Source organism: Carassius carassius, chromosome 11 (assembly GCF_963082965.1).
Source record: "Carassius carassius chromosome 11, fCarCar2.1, whole genome shotgun sequence".
NCBI lineage: Eukaryota > Metazoa > Chordata > Actinopteri > Cypriniformes > Cyprinidae > Carassius > Carassius carassius.
This window is the reverse complement of record NC_081765.1, coordinates 735,481-754,639: the sequence shown is the minus strand read 5'-3', so window position 1 is coordinate 754,639 and position 19,159 is coordinate 735,481. Positions and strand designations below refer to the sequence as shown.

At 44.5% G+C, this 19,159-nt stretch overlaps 1 protein-coding gene across 2 annotated transcripts in view; it reads left to right on the top strand.

Annotated features, from left to right (window-relative positions):
• The first annotated feature begins 766 nt into the window (after positions 1–766).
• Positions 767–19,159, top strand: part of LOC132152606 (cyclin-dependent kinase 16) — a 59,275-nt gene continuing 40,882 nt past the window's right edge. Inside the window, exon 1 of one of the 2 annotated variants that reach the window (XM_059561356.1) lies at positions 767–1,072. In XM_059561356.1, coding sequence (XP_059417339.1) covers positions 812–1,072 — 261 coding nt within the window. In that variant the 5' untranslated portion in view covers positions 767–811. The remainder of the gene's footprint in view (positions 1,073–19,159) is intronic. The other variant, XM_059561355.1, reaches the window with a different exon arrangement.

Here is a 19,159-nt window from a genome sequence, read left to right as displayed (position 1 = left end):
AAGAGTCACTAAGACCCAGTCACTAATCATGCCTGTTGTCCACAATCCGGCTATAAAAGTAAACCTTTTTAGAAACATTTCAGAAATAATTTGTCTTTAATAGAATTACGTCCTCCTTTTCATGTGCAAATTTGGCAAAAGTAAAGCATAATGAGTCTTTATAAAGCTTGCACATATGGGCTGCCGTTTGTTAAATAAAGTAAAACTGCTCACATTTTGTCAGATTTAACTAACATAACAAATACATTTGGCAAGATTTACCTAAATAAGCTTTATATATGTATTACTATATTACTAAATTAAAATCTTAAAGATGTTTTTATCTTATTTTTAATCTTGTATTTAAATCGAAATGTTAAACCTAATCTGAATATAACATTTAAATCTTATATCTAAATGTATATATATATATATATATTATTATTGTCCTAAATATTATTCGATATGCTAACAGTGTTTTTAACAGTGATGTGAACTTTAACAGCTCACTAAAATACTGATCCAAAAAATAACTTTATTGCTTTAAGTTTAATATTTTAAATAGTGAAAATTTTGTTTTAAAAAATTTTTGTTTTAAATTTTTTTTGGAAAGATTATTGTTGCTGTGTGTTTTACAATAAACTCGTCATCAGTGAATATCGAGAAGAGGCGGAACCTCGCTGGAAACAGCAGCATAAGGTTAAATTAATAAGAGCATCATGATATTGGTACAGAGAAGATCAGCGAGCCTCTCTGATATGTTTTAAATGTTCTGCTCAAATATTTTGAATAATCTCCTAGGTTTTCAGGGTGCATATGTGCATGTTGGTGTATGGAGGGGGTGATTCCGATACGGGATGTTTACCGTACGCTCATCAGCGCGAGCTTCATCACGCCACGGAGGAGAGGGCCACGCGGTCACGTGATCACGAGGAGTCCCGGACAGGAGAAATGTCCGTGCATCTGTTCAGCGGCGCTTCAGCTCGAACCCTTGAATCATTGCCCGGGACACATTGCGTCTGTTCTTCAGTCGAGCTCCTGCAGCGCCCCGCGTCAGCACACATCGCTCGCGTCGCGTCGCGTCTCGCCGCAGGTAGGTACTGTACCGTATGACCGCTGCGGCGTTCTCCTCCTGATCACTCGTTTATTGTGCTTCCCATATTAGTTCAGTTCTGAACTTTGAGTACAGTTAGTGACTAGGCTTGAGTTGTGCTGGTTTAGCCCGTGTTCGCGGTATGCATGAAGATGCACGGTTTCTCCGTTATTAAAGCGTGCTGTCACGCACTGTTTGCCGTTCATTGATTTCAGCATATGTGCGACGGACTGAAATGACGCATAGATGTCAGCCTGGGCCAGGGGGTCAACATGTTAATGTACAGAGATGTCCTTGTATCTACCATCATTTAAAGGGACAGCTCACAGTTCCCTAAACATGACTTTCTGTTTTACATGAACACAGTATGAGAAATTCTGATGAATGTCCTCGCTGCTCTTTTACACACAATAGCTGTGTCTGAAATCACTCACTCGTTCACTCATTCACTGTTCCCTATATAGTGTAAGGCAGTGTAGTGCACTAAATCAGAAAGGAGTGACCTAAATGAAGTGAGCAACTTCAGATTCTGCTGTACAGTGTGCATCAGAGAGCACAGAAACATCTCTCCCAAACAGAGTTTGTGCTCGTACACTGGTCTCACAGCTCCCTCGGGCGACCATTCATTCTGCAGTACAATGAATACACTACATACAAGTGATTATCCAATATTATATAATCATGCACCAAAATAAATCTCCATCATCTCTTGTTAACAACGACTCCACTTCAGTAAATTAGTAAAACATTAAACTGAGTTAATGCCTAAATAATATATTTTATTTGAACAATGCATGAAATAGCCCAAGCTTGAAAACAGAAATAATAAAGATGTAAACAGCATCTCTCATTCAAACTCATTCGCTCCTGCTCTCGCTCTCCGCATTGGATTCTGGGAAATAGTGCTTCAGCGAGTGTACATCGGTTGTACATTCTAAATCAGAGAGGATTGTGGGTAAAAATAGTGAATGAATGTAGGGAATAAACTCGTTCACTCAGAATTTAGAGAGTGCTACAAAATGGCCGACAGCCGATGTAGTGCACTATATAGTGTATAGGGAGCGGTTTCAGACACAGGTAATGAAACAATGAGACAGTAAGCAGGTAGAAAAGGGCTACTTTTACTACTAGTTATGTGTAGGGGAACATTTTAGTATCCCTACCCTTACCCCTATCAAGACACTTTATTCCTAACGTGTTAGCAATGTAATCTTTTACTTCACCACAAACTATTTGAATTATATTGTGAAAACTACAGTTCCTGTGTGACATTTAAGATCATTTTTAGAGCTTGGTAATATTAAAGGGATACTCCACCCCAAAATGAAATGTTTGTCATTAATCACTTACCCCCATGCTGTTCCAAACCCGTAAAAGCTTCGTTCATCTTCAGAAAACAATTTAAGATATTTTGGATGAAAACCGGGAGACTTGTGACTCTCCCATAAACTGCCAAGTAACTTACACTGTCAATGTCCAGAAAATTATGAACAGCATCATCAGAATAGTACATCTGCCATCAGTGATTCTACCGTAATGTCATGAAGCGACGAGAGTACTGTTTGTAAGTGAATGAACCAAAAATAACGACTTTATTCAACAATTCCTCTGTCAACAGTGTCCTCTGTGTCTCTCCACATCACAGTATGCTGCGTATGCTCTTCTGTTCAGCCGCGCCACAAGGATGCGCTGTTTTCTTTCAAATCAAAGCATAAATACACGTAGAAACAGTGCATCCTTGTGGCGTACTGTATCAATGCTATATCAGGATAAAACCGTGTATTAAAAGCTAACAGAAGCAGTAGCATTTACAAATAACAGCGTATCTAAAAGTATAAGACACCAAGCAAAAAACATAGTCCTACCATTAAAAGCCGTGCTTGCACAGATTCTGCACGATCCTCTTCATTAATATCCTCTGCTTCTCAATGGCACTCAAACTGATAAACGATATTAACGATGTTTACCATAAAGCTGGAGCACATGCCACTGATGACAGGGGAGGGACGTTTAGACGCGCACTGGAGGAAGTGTAGCCAATCACAACACACTGGGCTAGCTGACCAATCAGAGCCCACATGTACTTCTGAGGGAGGAGCTTCATAAAAGCAGGAAATGATCAGCGTGTTTCTCAGAGATGGGACAGAGTGGTGTGGAATAAAGGTAAATTATGTGGAAAATAATGTGCTTTTTTTGTTTTAAAGGGAGCATTAAGGATCCAAATGCAGACTTAAAATAGTGCGTAGTTAAAACAGGCAGGGCCACACAGCAGCAAATGACAGTATCCAGGGCAAGACAAAGGGTTAAACCACAAAAACTCAATGGTCAGGACAGGCAGCAAATTATCAAAAAACAAGAAAACAGTACAGAGTCAAAAACACAGGCAAGGCAAGAACAAGGCAAAAAAAAAAGACAAGGCTAAACAAAGCAAGATGGACTTGGAAAAAATGCTTAGTTTTTGCCGCAGTAGCAAAAGAAGAATTCACAATGAGAGTGTGTTTGTGTGCAGCATTATAGTCCATTGATGGGAGACAAGTGTGTCTGTAATTATAGTGCGTTCAAGTTCTCCTGGGAAGTTTGTACGCACGAGGTGGGAAGTCGTGCTTACGACGGCATGTGCGTTCACGTCACTTTCGTCAGAACAAGATGGTGGAGTACTTTCTCTTAATTAATAACACAAAAATACAGCAATGTTCTTAAACTCTTGTTCTAGAAAATGAAGAACAAAGAAATGTGCATTAGGTATACTTCATTTTTAATGTTTAAAATTAATTTATGAAGCCACTGCCAACTTTATTGTTACAAGTTGCATTGTTATATTATAATGCCATCATATTATGTGTCGTCGATTAACTTACTGCGCTGTAAATAGAAAAGCCTGACAATATCACAGCTAAATACTTTTAAGTATTTTGTATTCCGCCATGTTAATCACTGACAAGCCCACAACTCGTACAGATCGGGGCTTAAAGAAAATCCCGATCTCCCCACTGGTATTTACGATATTGTGGTGGCGTTCTACTCGTAAATACGATCTATACGAGATGACTTGAATGCACTATTAGTTCCCAGAGTGGGGATTGTGGGAAATGTAGTCTGGGAGGATATGTAGATGGAGTTCTCTGGTGGTGAGCAGGAAGAAGGACAGGGACCTAATTCATAACAGAGCCCCCCTTCGAACGAGCGGGTTTGATATGCTGTTGTAAGCTATAAGGACATTTGGTGAAGTGATACCGACATGTAAATCCAGTCAAGACCTGCCTGGAACTACTTTAGCCATGCATTTCCCTGAAAATAATTGCACACCTTACACTGTTTGTCAGTCAATCAGATTCAAGCATTCAACAGCCCTGTAGTGTGTGTGTGTGTGTATGTATATATATATATATATATATATATATATATATATATATATATAATACCGGTATCCGATTTTTTTTGTAAGTGTGCCCTGCCAGTACAGAGTTTTGCACATTTTCATTTTTCTATAACTGACAGCATATACAAACAAAAGTCTACTTTTTGGTTCTCTTACGAGAGCTCTCTCGTACTGCGTCTTAGCTAAGACGCTACGGGAAAAGTCTCTTTTCACGAAATACTGAAGCAAAAAATTATCCTTAATTTTGTATTTTTGTAAAGCGCATTTGCAGCAGTACACAGCCATAGGCGAGACGGCTCGCTCGCTCATTGGCTTGTTCTGCGGCAACTGCACAGCCTATCGAGCGCAGGCTGATGCAACATCAGACCAATAAGGGCGCTTTGCGCCCTTCTTGCCACTTCCCGCCGAAACGGGTGTGGCCCAACCTATAAAAGGAGCTCGAAAAGGCTGACTCACCTGATTTTTCATCTCTTCAGCGAAGCTCACGCATCGCTGGATCACGAGGAAGCAAGCGCCGTCTGGAAGAGCATATCAGCAGGACGAGCCATCCTGAAGCCGCTGGCACCTCCGCCTTCCACTGCCATTCCTGCTGCGCTATCCGGCGCCCATATCCTTTATAATCCTTGTTCTGTGATATTCTGTGTGTGTGTTCGCCCTGCGACGCACATTCACAAAAGAGCTGCGTCTTTTTAAAGATGCCTTCGTGCGGCTCGTGCAGAACCCCGCTCAGCGAAGGAGATCGTCATGTCATCTGCGTCTCCTGTCTGGGTGAGGACCATGCAGCGCTCGCGCTCGCTGATGGCGGATGTCCTCATTGCGAGTTGATGCCTATGGTGACTCTGAGGACTCGCCTGGCATCCTTCTCGAAGCCTGCATCATCCGCTGCGCCGCAGCGCCTACCAGAACCGCCTCCAGCTCGGCCGAGCTCGACGGTTCCCTCCGCTTCGCCGGTCTCCCCTGCATCGCTTCCCGATGCTCAGCGTCCGCTGCTTGCCGACGCGTCATCGGAGGAAGTGGATCTCAGGCCCGCGTCGGAGGAAGAAGACACGTGCTCTCTGCTTGCTTCGGGCAGTGAGGGTTGGGCGAGCTCCGTGGACCTCGCGACCGCTGCTCAGAGGCCCAGCAGACGGGGGGATATCGATAAGGAGCTGATGCGTGTACTCTCGTTGGCCGCGGCGAGCCTCGGCCTCGAGTGGTCTGCACCAGCGCCCCCTTCACGTTCCCGGCTGGATGGTAGCTATCTTCCGAATGAGCGCTCTTCCTCAAGCTCAAAACACGCCCCTTTTCTTCCTGAGCTTCACGAAGAAGTGGCGAAGGCTTGGGACGCTCCATTCTCGGCGAGAATCCGCTCATCTGTTTCGTCAGCATTCTCCACACTGGACGGTGCTAAGAACAGAGGCTACCTGTCACTTCCGCCGGTGGAACAGGCTATAGCAGCGCACCTTTGCCCGCCCTCTGCTGGACGGCGGACTAAGGCGGCGTTGCCATCCAAAGCCTGCCGCATGACGTCATCGCTGCTCGCACGGATATTCTCTGCTGCTGGGCAGGCTGCGTCTGCGTTACACACCATGGCGACGCTACAGATTTTCCAGGGCGATCTTCTCCGCAAGCTGGATGAGATGGGACCTGAAGCGATCTGTCTCGCGGATCTGAGGAGTGCTTCGGATCTCTCCCTCCGCGCTACTAAGTCCGCTGCACAGGCCATGGGACGGGTTATGGCTTCCGCTATGGTGGCTGAGAGGCATTTGTGGCTGACGCTTTCTGACATCAAGGAGTCTGAGCGCGCTGCGTTTCTTGACGCTCCGCTAACTCCTGCCGGCCTCTTTGGATCTTCCGTCAACGAGTTTGTGGAGAGATTCGCCGAGGACCAGAAAGCTTCACAGGCGTTCAAGCACTTCTTGCCGAAGCGCTCCAGTTCTGCAGCTAGCCGCTCTAGACCGGCCCCACAGAGCTCTCAGTCACGCCCACCGCCTCCTGCTGCGCCATCACGACAGCGTCAGCAACGCAGCTCGGGACCCCGTTCTCGCTCTTCGAGCCGTCGCCCCGCGCCGCGGGAGCCGCGGCAGAGGATTGCGGTGAAGCCAGAAGCCCCGAAAGCATCCTAGCACTGCTGGGAAAGCGCCGGTGTTCGAGTTCCGCTGCGGCCGAGCTCTCACCCAAGCGCGCCGCTGTTGCAGTTCCAAGAGTTGCGACTGCCTCAGTGTCTTCTGCAATGCGCAAGCCTGCACGAGTGCCCGCTTGCCTGCACACAAAAGCCGTTATCACGGCTACCCAGATGTTTCACAAAAACAGTGTTTTTTCTGGTGTTCCGGCCACGGCCGATGGTACTATAATTGTTGTGACGATGCCCACTCCTCAGTGCCCATCTCCACATGTAAGCACAGCCCTACACACAGGGCCTGCGCTCATAATGTCGACTCAAGTCGGTCGCGCACACTACATAGTAAACGTGCCCACCCCTCAGTGCCCACAATTACTATGTCACACGCGTCATGTGGTTTCTGTAAAAACGAAACCCGTGCACGCTCGTCCGGCCACGGCCGATGGTGCTTTAAATGCAGTGACGATGCCCACTACCCAGTGCCCATCCCCGCATGTAAGCACAGCCCTGCACACAGGGCTGGCGCACATAAGATCGACACAGATCGGTCGAGCGCGCCGCATAGTAAACGTGCCCACTTCCCAGTGCCCACATACACTATGTCACTTACGGCGCGGGACTTCTGTAAAAACGAGGCCCGTGCACGTACATTCTGCACAGGCAGACGGCGAGTTGGAAGTGGTAAAAGTGCACACATGCAGCCCACGGTTACTCGCAGATATATTGAGTCCCACGGGACCCGCTCAGCCTCCCTCCAGTCGGTTAAGCGCCGGAACGGGGTCGAGGATGAGCGATCTGCCCGCTGTGATCAGCGCGCTCCCCGCCTCAGATGCCCAGTCAACAGAGCGCGTGTCACATCCAGCCCTTAGCCATTCATGCAGATGCATGGTCAGCGCTTCCAGGGGTTTCGGATTGGGTGCTAGGCATTATAAAGAGAGGCTACTCGCTACAGTTTTCTCGACGCCCACCGCGCTTCTCAGCGCGCGTCGAAACTACGGTCAAAACAGAAGTAGCACACATACTTCGGGCCGAAATATCAAAACTGTTGAGCAAAGGGGCTGTAAAGCCTGTGTCTCAAGCTCAAAGCGAGGGGGGGCTGTACAGCAGATACTTTCTGGTGCCCAAGAGAGACGGGGGTCTCAGGCCCATACTGGATCTAAGACAGCTGAACAAGGCATTGATGAAACGCAGTTTCAAAATGCTCACTACCAGGAAGCTCCTCGCGCAGATTCGCGGAGGGGACTGGTTCATGTCAATAGATCTGAAGGACACGTATTTTCAAATACAGATAGCGTCAAACCACAGGCGGTTTTTGAGATTCGCCTTCGAGGGCCAGGCATACCAGTTTGCAGTCCTGCCATTCGGCTTGTCCGTAGCTCCTCGTACGTTTACGAGGTGCATGGATGCAGCGCTCGCTCCTCTCAGACTCAGAGGCATACGAGTGCTGAATTATTTGGACGACTGGCTGGTTCTGGCCCAATCACGAGCGGAGCTCGTGGACCACAGGGCCGTTTTACTCGATCACCTCGAGAAGCTCGGCCTCAGTTTCAATTGGGCGAAGAGTTCGCTGAACCCCAGTCAGACGATCCTGTTTCTGGGTATAGTTCTGAACTCGTGTTCCATGACGGCGCGACTGTCACCACAGCGCACGATGGGCATTCAGCGCGCAGCGAGTTCTTTCCGCTGCGGCGCGACTGTGTCGCTCAAACACTGTCAAAAGATGCTGGGTCTCATGGCCTCAGCATCTCCGGTTCTGCGGCTGGGCCTGCTCCGCATGCGCCCCCTGCAGTTCTGGCTGAAGGCTCGGGTGCCGCGCAGAGCGTGGGCGTCTGGCCGGCTGCATTTCAAGGTCGATCAGAGCTGTGTTGCGGCTCTAGCACCTTGGACAGCGAACGGCTGGTACCGATCAGGTGTAAGCCTGGGGACTTCCACGAGTGTGAAAATGGTGTCGACAGACGCCTCCACTTCGGGATGGGGAGCGCTGCTCGAAGGCAGACCGTCCTTTGGCCTATGGTCAGAACGGGAAAAGCTCCATCATATCAACTGCCTGGAAATGCTGGCAGTGGAGAACGCGCTGATGCGCTTTTGTCCCCATATCAAGGATCACCACGTCGTAGTCCGTTCGGACAACATGTCCGTGGTGTCCTACATAAATCGCCAGGGCGGTCTCGGGTCCCGAAACCTGTACAGGCTGACGGAACGCCTCCTGATTTGGGCTCAACGCAACGTGCGCTCGCTGAGAGCAGTGCATGTGCCTGGACTGCAGAATCTGGGTCCAGACAGGCTGTCCAGAGGCAATGTCCCTACGGGCGAATGGTCTCTACACCCGCAAACATTTCGGCGGTTGTGGGAGAGATTTGGCACGGCGGAGGTGGACCTCTTTGCGTCCCACGAAAACGCTCACTGCCCCGCATTCTTTTCCAAGAACGAAAAGCGCGCTGTCACGGAAATGGCCGTGCTGCCCGCTTTATGCGTTCCCTCCCGTCTCCCTCCTTCCGCAGGTGATAGAACGGGTGAGAGAAACGAGATGTTCAATACTGCTTGTGGCACCTCTTTGGAAGAACCAACCATGGTTCCCAGATTTGATGCAATTAGCAGATGTCGCCCCATGGCCGGTACCGTTGAGGAGAGATCTCCTCTCGCAGGCCAGGGGCTCGATTTGGCACCCTCAACCGGAGTTGTGGTCCCTCCATGTATGGGCACTCAACGGTTACCCGCTGATCTCGCAGTGGGAGTGCTAAATACCATCACTCAGGCTAGAGCTCCGTCGACACGACGTCTGTATGCCTCGAAGTGGTCGGTGTTCTCCAGCTGGTGCACAGCTCGAGGTTATTCACCCCTTAGTTGTGAGGTGACGGAGGTCCTCTCCTTCCTACAGGAGCTGTTGGATAAGGGCAGAGCCCCATCCACGCTCAAAGTTTATGTGGCGGCCATCGCGGCGTTTTCTGAAACGGCGTCCGGTCAGTCAATAGGAAGGAACGATTTAGTCATCCGGTTCCTCAGAGGAGCTAGGAGGCTGAATCCTCCCAGACCTCCATCAGTCCCTATGTGGGACCTCGCGGCGGTTTTGGAGGCCTTGAAGGGTCCCCCTTTTGAGCCTATCCAATCGGTTAGCCTTCAGCATCTGTCGTTCAAGACAGTATTCTTGTTGGCTCTCGCTTCTGTGAAGCGTGTGGGTGATTTGCACGCGCTCTCGGTGAGCCAGTCGTGCTTGGAGTTTGGGCCCAATGACTCAAGGGTCATACTCAAACCTAGGCACGGTTATGTGCCGAAATCCCTCAACACACCGTTTCGGGCTCAGGTTATTGCCCTGTCTGCCCTGCCGGTGTCAGGGGAGGATGGGGACTCGAGTCTTCTTTGCCCTGTCAGGGTTTTAAGAGCTTATGTGTCTCGCTCTGCTGCCTTTCGGCAGACGGAGCAGCTTTTTGTCTCGTTCGGTGGACGTTCCAAAGGAATGGCTGTTTCGAGACAGACTCTATCCAGATGGATAGTTGACGCCATAGCGTTAGCTTACGCTTCCAGGGGCCTTCAGTGCCCGTTGGGCGTCAGAGCACACTCCACAAGAGGCGTTGCCTCGTCGTGGGCGTGGTCTACTGGGATCTCCTTGCAGGATATATGTATGGCGGCGGGTTGGGCCTCGCCGTCTACATTTATCAGGTTCTATAACCTGGAGGTTCCCGCCTTGCAAGCAAGGCTACTGTCGGTATAGAAGAATCAGGGCCCTGAGGGGAATTCTGAATTCATGAGCACCCGCATTGCCACATTGAGAGACCCGCATTGCCACATTGGTCAGGCCTTGCCTCGGCTGTGTGATGTCATATTGCCGCATCTACGGATGCTGCTAGATATGGGACGGAGGGCTTTCCCCCTTTTCTGTCCCGGACTCTCTGTGAGTCCCTCAGGTGACTGTGCACTGTAAATCCTGGGCGTTGCTTCAGGTTTATCGGTGTGTGATCCCTGCGCGCACGGCGTTTTACATCGGGTTCCCGTAGCGTCTTAGCTAAGACGCAGTACGAGAGAGCTCTCGTAAGAGAACGTACTCGGTTACTAAACGTAACCTCGGTTCTCTCTAGAAGAGCGAACGAGTACTGCGTTCTCTGCCGTGCGTACGATTCACTCTGGTTCGCTTCGGCGATGAAATAAATCAGGTGAGTCAGCCTTTTCGAGCTCCTTTTATAGGTTGGGCCACACCCGTTTCGGCGGGAAGTGGCAAGAAGGGCGCAAAGCGCCCTTATTGGTCTGATGTTGCATCAGCCTGCGCTCGATAGGCTGTGCAGTTGCCGCAGAACAAGCCAATGAGCGAGCGAGCCGTCTCGCCTATGGCTGTGTACTGCTGCAAATGCGCTTTACAAAAATACAAAATTAAGGATAATTTTTTGCTTCAGTATTTTGTGAAAAGAGACTTTTCCCGTAGCGTCTTAGCTAAGACGCAGTACTCGTTCGCTCTTCTAGAGAGAACCGAGGTTACGTTTAGTAACCGAGTACGTTTTCAATGCAAAAAAAAAAAATAATAATAATAAAATAATCTAATCTAAGTTTAAGTTCTCTCACTTAAACAACTCTCAGAAGAAAATACTCTGTGACTTTAAAGAGGTAGAAATAACAGTTAACTGAAAATGAGTGGCTGTAAATAACACAACAGATGTAATTTCCCACAGCTTATAAATGGTCCTTTTTTCCCCTAACAGTATAAAATGTGTTATCTTTCACATCAAATTCTTACATTGTTGCAGTTAATTCAGTAGAGTTGTTCCCATTCAAATGAAATCAGTATCACCAAGAATGTGAGGGAAGTCGTGGCCTAATGGTTAGAGAGTCGGACTCCCAATCGAAAGGTTGTGAGTTCGAGTCCCGGGCCGGCAGGAATTGTGGGTGGGGGGAGTGCATGTACAGTTCTCTCTCCACCCTCAATACCACGACTTAGGTGCCCTTGAGCAAGGCATCGAACCCCCAACTGCTCCCCGGGCGCCGCAGCATAAATGATGACCACTGCTCCGGGTGTGTATGTATGTATGTATGTATGTATGTATTTCGGATGGGTTAAATGCAGAGCACAAATTCTGAGTATGGGTCACTCACTTTCAAACTCCAAAACTGCAGAGGCAACAGAAGCTGCTTCTGAAGGGACAGCTGATGAAGCTGAGAGGTGCCAGAAAGTCATTTACACAGCAAAACTGCAAATGCATAATCATGTTATAATACTGCTTTAAATATTATTAAACATACAAATAAGAAATGTTGAGAAAAAAATGCAATATGTTTAAACATGAAACCAAACCATTAGTTGGTGGTGTGAGTGAGGTTTTAGTGAGGGAGTCATTTTTTTCATTCATCCATTCAACTGATTTGTTCAAATGGCTAATCATTTAGAAATGAGGCAAGTAACTGTCTTAATGAACTGGTTATGAATCATTGACTCACTTGATTCATTCAAAAACGTAGATTTATTAAGTAAATCATCTTTGTCGTGTCATGTTGTTTACCTATATTATATATTTTTTTGTACTGTACACAAATTCTAACTTTCTGAATTAATTTGCGTGTGCTGTTGCTCACATTTGTTTAGATCTTTCAACGAGTCTTTCTCTCTCTCAGGCTGCACAAACCTCATCTGGGATGACATTATCAGTCTCCGTTTACACTGAATGCAATACAATCTGATTCATTTGCAGGCAAAACTTTTTGATGGCCAAGTTTCAGTGGTTCCCTAATTATTTTTGGTATTGAAGTTTTAATCAGGCTTTTTGTCCAGACGGGTGAGTAAAATTCCCTCTCACTTGCTCTTTTAAGAAAAAGGCAGTAGGAAAGGTCTCAGGTCCGGTAACTTAGGAGAGTAAAAAGACATTCCTGCTGAATCAGAAGTCAGATGGAAAACAACAGAAGAAATATGTCTAGGGTTTCTGCTCACCTTCGTGAACATAGCAATAGTCCTGCGGAAGAGATGTGTGATCAGGTGCGTCATGCAGATTTTTGAGGGGGCACATTTTGGGGGCGGGGGGGGTATAAGTCATTCTACGAAAGCACTGTATAACTGATATAGGCTTATTTTTTTATTATTTTTTTTCCTTTTTATTCAAAACAATTCCAAACATGCTTAATATATCAGGAAATATCTCGTTTCTCAAATATGTGTAGGTAAACGCGTTTTGCACCTTTATAGATCGTTATTTGATCAATATATGGAAATGTAGTGTAATCTATTAACTACACATAAAAACCTGACTTTTTACTTAAGTGCCATATCATGCCATAACATATTTTTAATACGACTGAATTTGCATTTAATGTAAATTTTAATAACAATATTGTAAGATACTTATTTTAACACTTTCATTTTACAGAGAGTAAAGAACATTTACATGATCAAAAAACATTTTCATTCAGTCTAGCCAGAGTTCAGGCACTCTCAAAAACTCCCATTAAAATCACTGAAGCACTTTACATTATGAAACGAATATCTTACTTACATTCGTACGCACATCTGCACTTTTTGTTGTTTCTGATGAGAGAATTCGCTAAATAATTCAGACAGCGAGCAAGTGAACAAAACACCGCGTTTCAGTGATGACTCTTCTGGACGTCTCTGATTGGCCATTGCACCCATAAGCGCAACAGAATAGTTTCTGATTGGTTATCATGAAGCGTTGTACGAACGCGTCTGTCTCTGGCTCAGCGCCAGCCAGCGAACGCAGATTTTAATTTAGCAGCTGATGCTGTGCACTGAACGATCTAATCACACCGCTGTGATTGTATCAAATATAGAAAAAATATTATTCTGCAATTTTTTTTTTTCGTTTGGAAGCTGCATTTAAAATCCACTTGGCTCAGAAATCTGAGGGGGCACGTGCCCCCTCACTTTGAATGGGCACGACGCCTCTGTGTGTGATGACTGCAGATGAGTTCATAACTGGGATTGTCGCGATAACTGCAATATCACAAAACCGCACTATTGACGAGCAAACCGCAGAGGAATGGAAGAACCGTTTTCTTTTCTTGTATCAGACTGAATATTAAACAAGTTAGTGATGATAACATAATGTGTCAATAACACAAAAATGGTGTGCACATCCCAAACATCCAAATAGGACGCAGGTGCAAGACAACTGAATAATATAATCAAAGAAGTGAAGTCTAATGGCTAAATATCAAAATCCTCATTCAACCCTAAACACAAAGTATTTAAAGTATAAATCCAGAAACATTCCCTCTGTAATAATTTCTTCTCATAATCTCCTCCTCTTAAGGGTTTTGTTACCTTTTCTATACCGATATACTGTAAAACGCTGCCGTTATGGCCTGCTTGTCTAAAATGAGACGCTATAGGACTGCGCATATCTCCAGTTCGAATGTTACTGCGATGTTCCCTAATACGAGTGCGTAATTGTCTGAATGTTTTACCCACGTATGCAAGACCACAAGGACAACGAATTAGATAAATCACATGAGTGGAAACGCAGGTAATGGTACCCCGTATCAGAATGTCACGACCAGTGCGTGGATGACTAAACGATTTGCATTTATGTGTAAAAGCACACTTACCACATCTATAATTACCAGGAGGAAGAGAAGGAATGTCTTTGTAGCTTGTATCTGTTGCATGATTTGTTTTTTGTCACATAATAGACATGACTTGTATGTGTCACATGATTGCTTGGATGTGCCTAATTAAGGTGATCACCTGTGTCTATTTAAAGTTGACCTCACTTTGCATTGATACTGTGCCTGATGAAGACCTGAAGGTCGAAACGTTGCTTGAGCTTAATTAAATTCCTCTGGAGCAGTAGTTTTCAGTGTGCAGACTTCACTTCTTTATTTGATAACATAATGTGTACCAAGCTGATTTGAACAGCGGCTCCGTAGATTTGCACTTAACAAGCCTAAGCAGACAGTAAATGAGCGAGAGATCGTCTGAGCGCGTGTGAATACTTGCATCTGTCCTCCAGGCTGGGTCATATATAATTGGGAAAATAGGTTGTCATGTCCAAGAAAAGCTTCAGCATTGACTCATAGCTGGTCATCTGAGCCTGCTAAAGTGGCGCTCAAAGGTAAAATGATTTCAGCAGCGTGTTTCATTATGTTTCTTTTTGAAATAATCCGTGTTTTTGAAGGTGTAGTTGGATGACAGTGCGTGGCACATCAATCTAACTGCAGTGACTGACCGCCCATCTAGATCGCCTGCTGGGGAAATATCAATACAAAGTCTCGTCCACTTAGATTAGAAAATCAGATTACAACTAACTACATATTGACTCATGACAATTTTATGTATACAGTATGTATATGTATGGCAATAATACTAGGGCTGGGCCGATATATGAAAAAATCTATTATATCTCGATATTGTAAAAAATATTTATGATATTCGATATATATCTCAATATATTTAATTTTGCATTTAAACAATACAAAATCTGGGGGGAAATAAACTGGGATAAGGAATTATTTAGTTTTTTTTATACAAGTTTTTAGCTAAGAACACAAGTGTGTGTACTGTCTCTGGTGTAAGAGAAGCTCTGTGGCATGCATCTATGTTTCTGCTGCCACTAAAAACCTTTTTTTTCAGCTATTTGCTGATGCACATATATATTTCTTATTTATTTATATATACCAAAGACTTATACACTGTTTCTGTCTATATTATGAAAACTGATAAAACAAATGAAAAATATTATAAAAGTTAAATTCATATTAGTAAATCCACATTGCCATAGCCTATGTTTCTCTATTCACACAACAGCGATTGAGTTTATACAGTGACCACAATCGCATCCAGTCGAGATCTCATGAAAAACCGGCTGAGTGACGCATTCATTTAGATCACTAAACTCCAGCTTGTTTGTTTTTCAGATCATATCTGTAGCGGCGCCTCCGCAATGAGGAGCGAGCGTTTGCGTGCACATGGTTGCCAAATTGCTTAGAATAAGCAGAACACCAGGAAGAAAAAGTGTCTATGTAACAGCGAAGCTCTGATTCGGGGATTTGAACTTATGGGAAAGGATGCTTGAATTTGAAATATTCAATATTCACAATATTTTCCAAATTTACATCGTCATCAAAATTATTCCGATATTATCGCTAATATTCGATATATCGCCCTATACCATGCTATTGCGCAACTCAAAATTACTGCAAGGGAAATTTTCTCAGCACGACAGCCCTATCCAGAACAATAAACTGCAATGTCTGTAATATACGTTGTAATGTAAGGCAATGCTACAGGGAGACAGGAAGGACAGCTGATCTTCGTTTCAGTGGCAAACCACATGTAATACTTTTCTGGACTTTGACAGTGTACTGTAAGTTACTTGGCAGTTTATAGGACAGTCACAAGCCTCGCGGTTCACCCAAAATATCTTAAATTGTGTTCTGAAGATGAACAAAGCTTTTAAGGGTTTGGAACAACATCGGGGTAAGAGATTAATGACAAAATTTTAATTTTGTGGTGAAGTATCCCTTTAACTGTAAACATCGGACTGCAAAAGATATATTTAGAGGACAAAAAAAAAAAATAAAGACAGTGGGGATTGTGGGTCAGGAAAAAATATGATGGTGATAGAATAAAAAAGTCAAAGTTGATTTTTGCAGAGGTAAGAATGAATACCTGAAGTATTAAAGTGTACATATCAATTTTTGTTATAGTAATTAAATATCATATTTTACTGATAAGAATAGAGTCGTGGTGCCCAGTTTTGGCTGTAGTGTAAATGCTTCTGTAGTTCCCTTTCAAGGAATGCTATGGGAGAAACCCTCGTCGGGACCCATGTCTAAATTATACATTTAAAAAAACTCCAACAACTTGTTGGGCGGCGACAGCCCATGACATCACTACTGGTGTGACTATAGTCTATAGTTTCTTTAAGTACCGGTGGTACCGAGTACCCAGTCAACCCGGTTCTTGACGAATACAGCGCTATGATTTCCGCGAAGCAGAAAATGCGGACGGAATTTTAAAATCCAGTCACGAAAATGAAATTTACATTTTAATATGGACAGTCACCGAATTTGTCAAAGTTAGATTCAATTAATCAAATCAAATCTCCATATGGACCAGTACCTGTAAAAGTTGGTTGAAATCTGAATCCTGCATGTTCTGCGCATCTCTGTGTGAATGAATGAATGGTTTGTTTACTACATAAACTGAAGCGCGTGACACTTGCAGTCAATTTAGCATCTGCCGTCTCAATGAGGACATAAATACATAAACAACATCACCAGAATTGTTCTGAGTCACTTCACAAGAGTTTTACCATTTCATTTGAGTAAAACCAGTGTCAATTTAAAGTTATTCACGGTAACCCATCAAAATAAAAGTTCATTTTTACATAAAGGCATTGTGCTAGAAATATTACTTAGTTAGTTAGTAGACTTATTATTTAGTAGAATGTATGTGCTACTGCTACTACTGTTGAAAAAATTAATAAAACTTTTTAAAGAAATAAATAACACAATATTTCTTCCATGTTTTAATTTTCATAGCAAATCCCCTTTATTTACAAAAAAATAAAATGTGTTTTAATTTCATTAATTAAAAGCCAAATTACATTTGGTTGAAACTTGTTTACTGGTTTTCATAATTATATTACTTGTAGAAAAACTTTAAACACAATTGTTAATAAGTATAAAGAATGGCACTGGTTTTATTTTTAGTGATAAAAAGTGTTTTTTTTTTATTAGCATATTTTTGTGTTTTGCTTTGGTACCGAAATTCGTACAGAGATCCGTGGATTTTCACTGGTATCGGTACGGTGACAACACTAGTTTTTGTTTGGGAGAAGAGCATGCACACGATGTCCTCAGGGGGCAATATGCATGCACTGTGAGTGTTTTCCGATGAAAAAGCTCCGCTCTCGTTTTTCTTTAATTTCGAGGAAAAGGTGGCAGGCATCTGCTACACGTGGTTCAGGACCCACCGCTGCTGGGTTCCACCCAGGAAGAGCAGGAGATCAAGAAGGAATAGAATAGGCCATTTTCATCTCACGTAGAAGAGACTCTGGCTAGTTATCTCTCTATGGGTGAGACATCATCTCTAAAGATTCCCTCCTTGCCATCCAAACCCCTTCAGGATACATCTCACTTGAATGGCAGGGTGTACGGAGCAGAAGCTCAGGCCCTCGCTTCGTTGCACACAATGGCGGTTTTCCAGGCATATCAGGCTGTCCTACTGAAAGACTTAAATAAAAGCAAGGGCCTTTACGCTGATGAGATAGCTGAGTTGCATGGCACCACAGATCTTGCTCTACGTGCTACTAAGCAGGCTGCCTCTGCTATTGGCAGGTCCATGGTGGCTATGGTAGTAATGAAGAGACATCTTGAAGGTCTGGTTTTGCCTTCCAAACTTTTTGGTGCCTCTGTTGAGACAGTGGTTGAGATGTCCAGGGAGGCGAAGTCATGCTCGGTGGCCTTCAAATCCTTCATTCCACGAAGGTCTATGGAGGAATTATTGCGTCAGATTTAAACTAAAAGTCTAAAACTAAAAGTCTTAAACCAAATCTAAAAATCTAAATTGTAAGCTTAAAGTCCAAGTCGAAAATTAATTTGGTATTTAGGATTGGGCATTTGGTATTTAGGATAGGGCATTTTGTATTTAGGGTTGGGCATTTGGTCATTTAGCCATTTAGGATTTAGGATTGGGCATTTGGGGATTTAGGATTGGGAATTTGGGTATTTAGGATTGGGCATTTAATCATTTAGCCATTTAGGATTGAGGATTGGGGATTTGGGGATTTAGGATTGGGAATAAGAGGATTGAGGATTGAGGAGTGTATGCAAATTAGGAGGCATGGCCCAAATACTGGAGGCTGGGTTTGAAATGGCTGGTGCGCAGAGGCACCTTATGGACAGCAGAGGGAGCTCCCAGTGCTAAGGAGCACACTGTAATGAAATTAATGTAATTGTAATGTAATTCTGTTTTTGTAATGAAACAGAGCGAGGACTGTGTGATAACTTCAACTTAATGACAGCTTTGTAACATTTGTGGCCTGAAAACACAAAGTCACCAGTGAAAGGAGTGCTATCGGTCTGACGACGAGAAAGCAGCAGACAGTGCAGCAGGTAAGATGCTAACATTAGCTACTAGTTATATAAGCTGATATTGCTAACATGCTTTAGTAGGGTATTATTATATTGGGACATGCTGTTTTGTTTTTTTAAACTGCGGTTAACCCCTCTGACATTAGTAGATACACTCCTTTCACATTGCCACTAGATGGTCTTGTTTTGGTCTTGTGGATCAGTGCTTCTGTAAAAACATGCTTGGGAAGTTCTTAAATCCATGCTATGGTAAGTGCACACGCTAAGCTTTGTGCACTTTCTGATATCCACATGATGGCAAGTGTGCACACTGAGCCTCTGCGCACTTTCTGAAATCCTGTATGGTAAGGGTTATGCATTATTAGCCTCGTTCCCTTTCTCTGAGTTGGCTTATACCCCGGGACTCGCCTTGGGATCCACTCAACCAGCATGTCTCTGTTGACACCCTTTGAAATATCACTTCCCTCTCCATGTGGGTTACTGTGAGCATGATGCTTCCTTTCTGAGGAGTTGTATTCCTCGCTCCATGGGCTGTTCTCATGGTAGTGATTAGCAGTGCTCTTCTTTATCAAGGGGT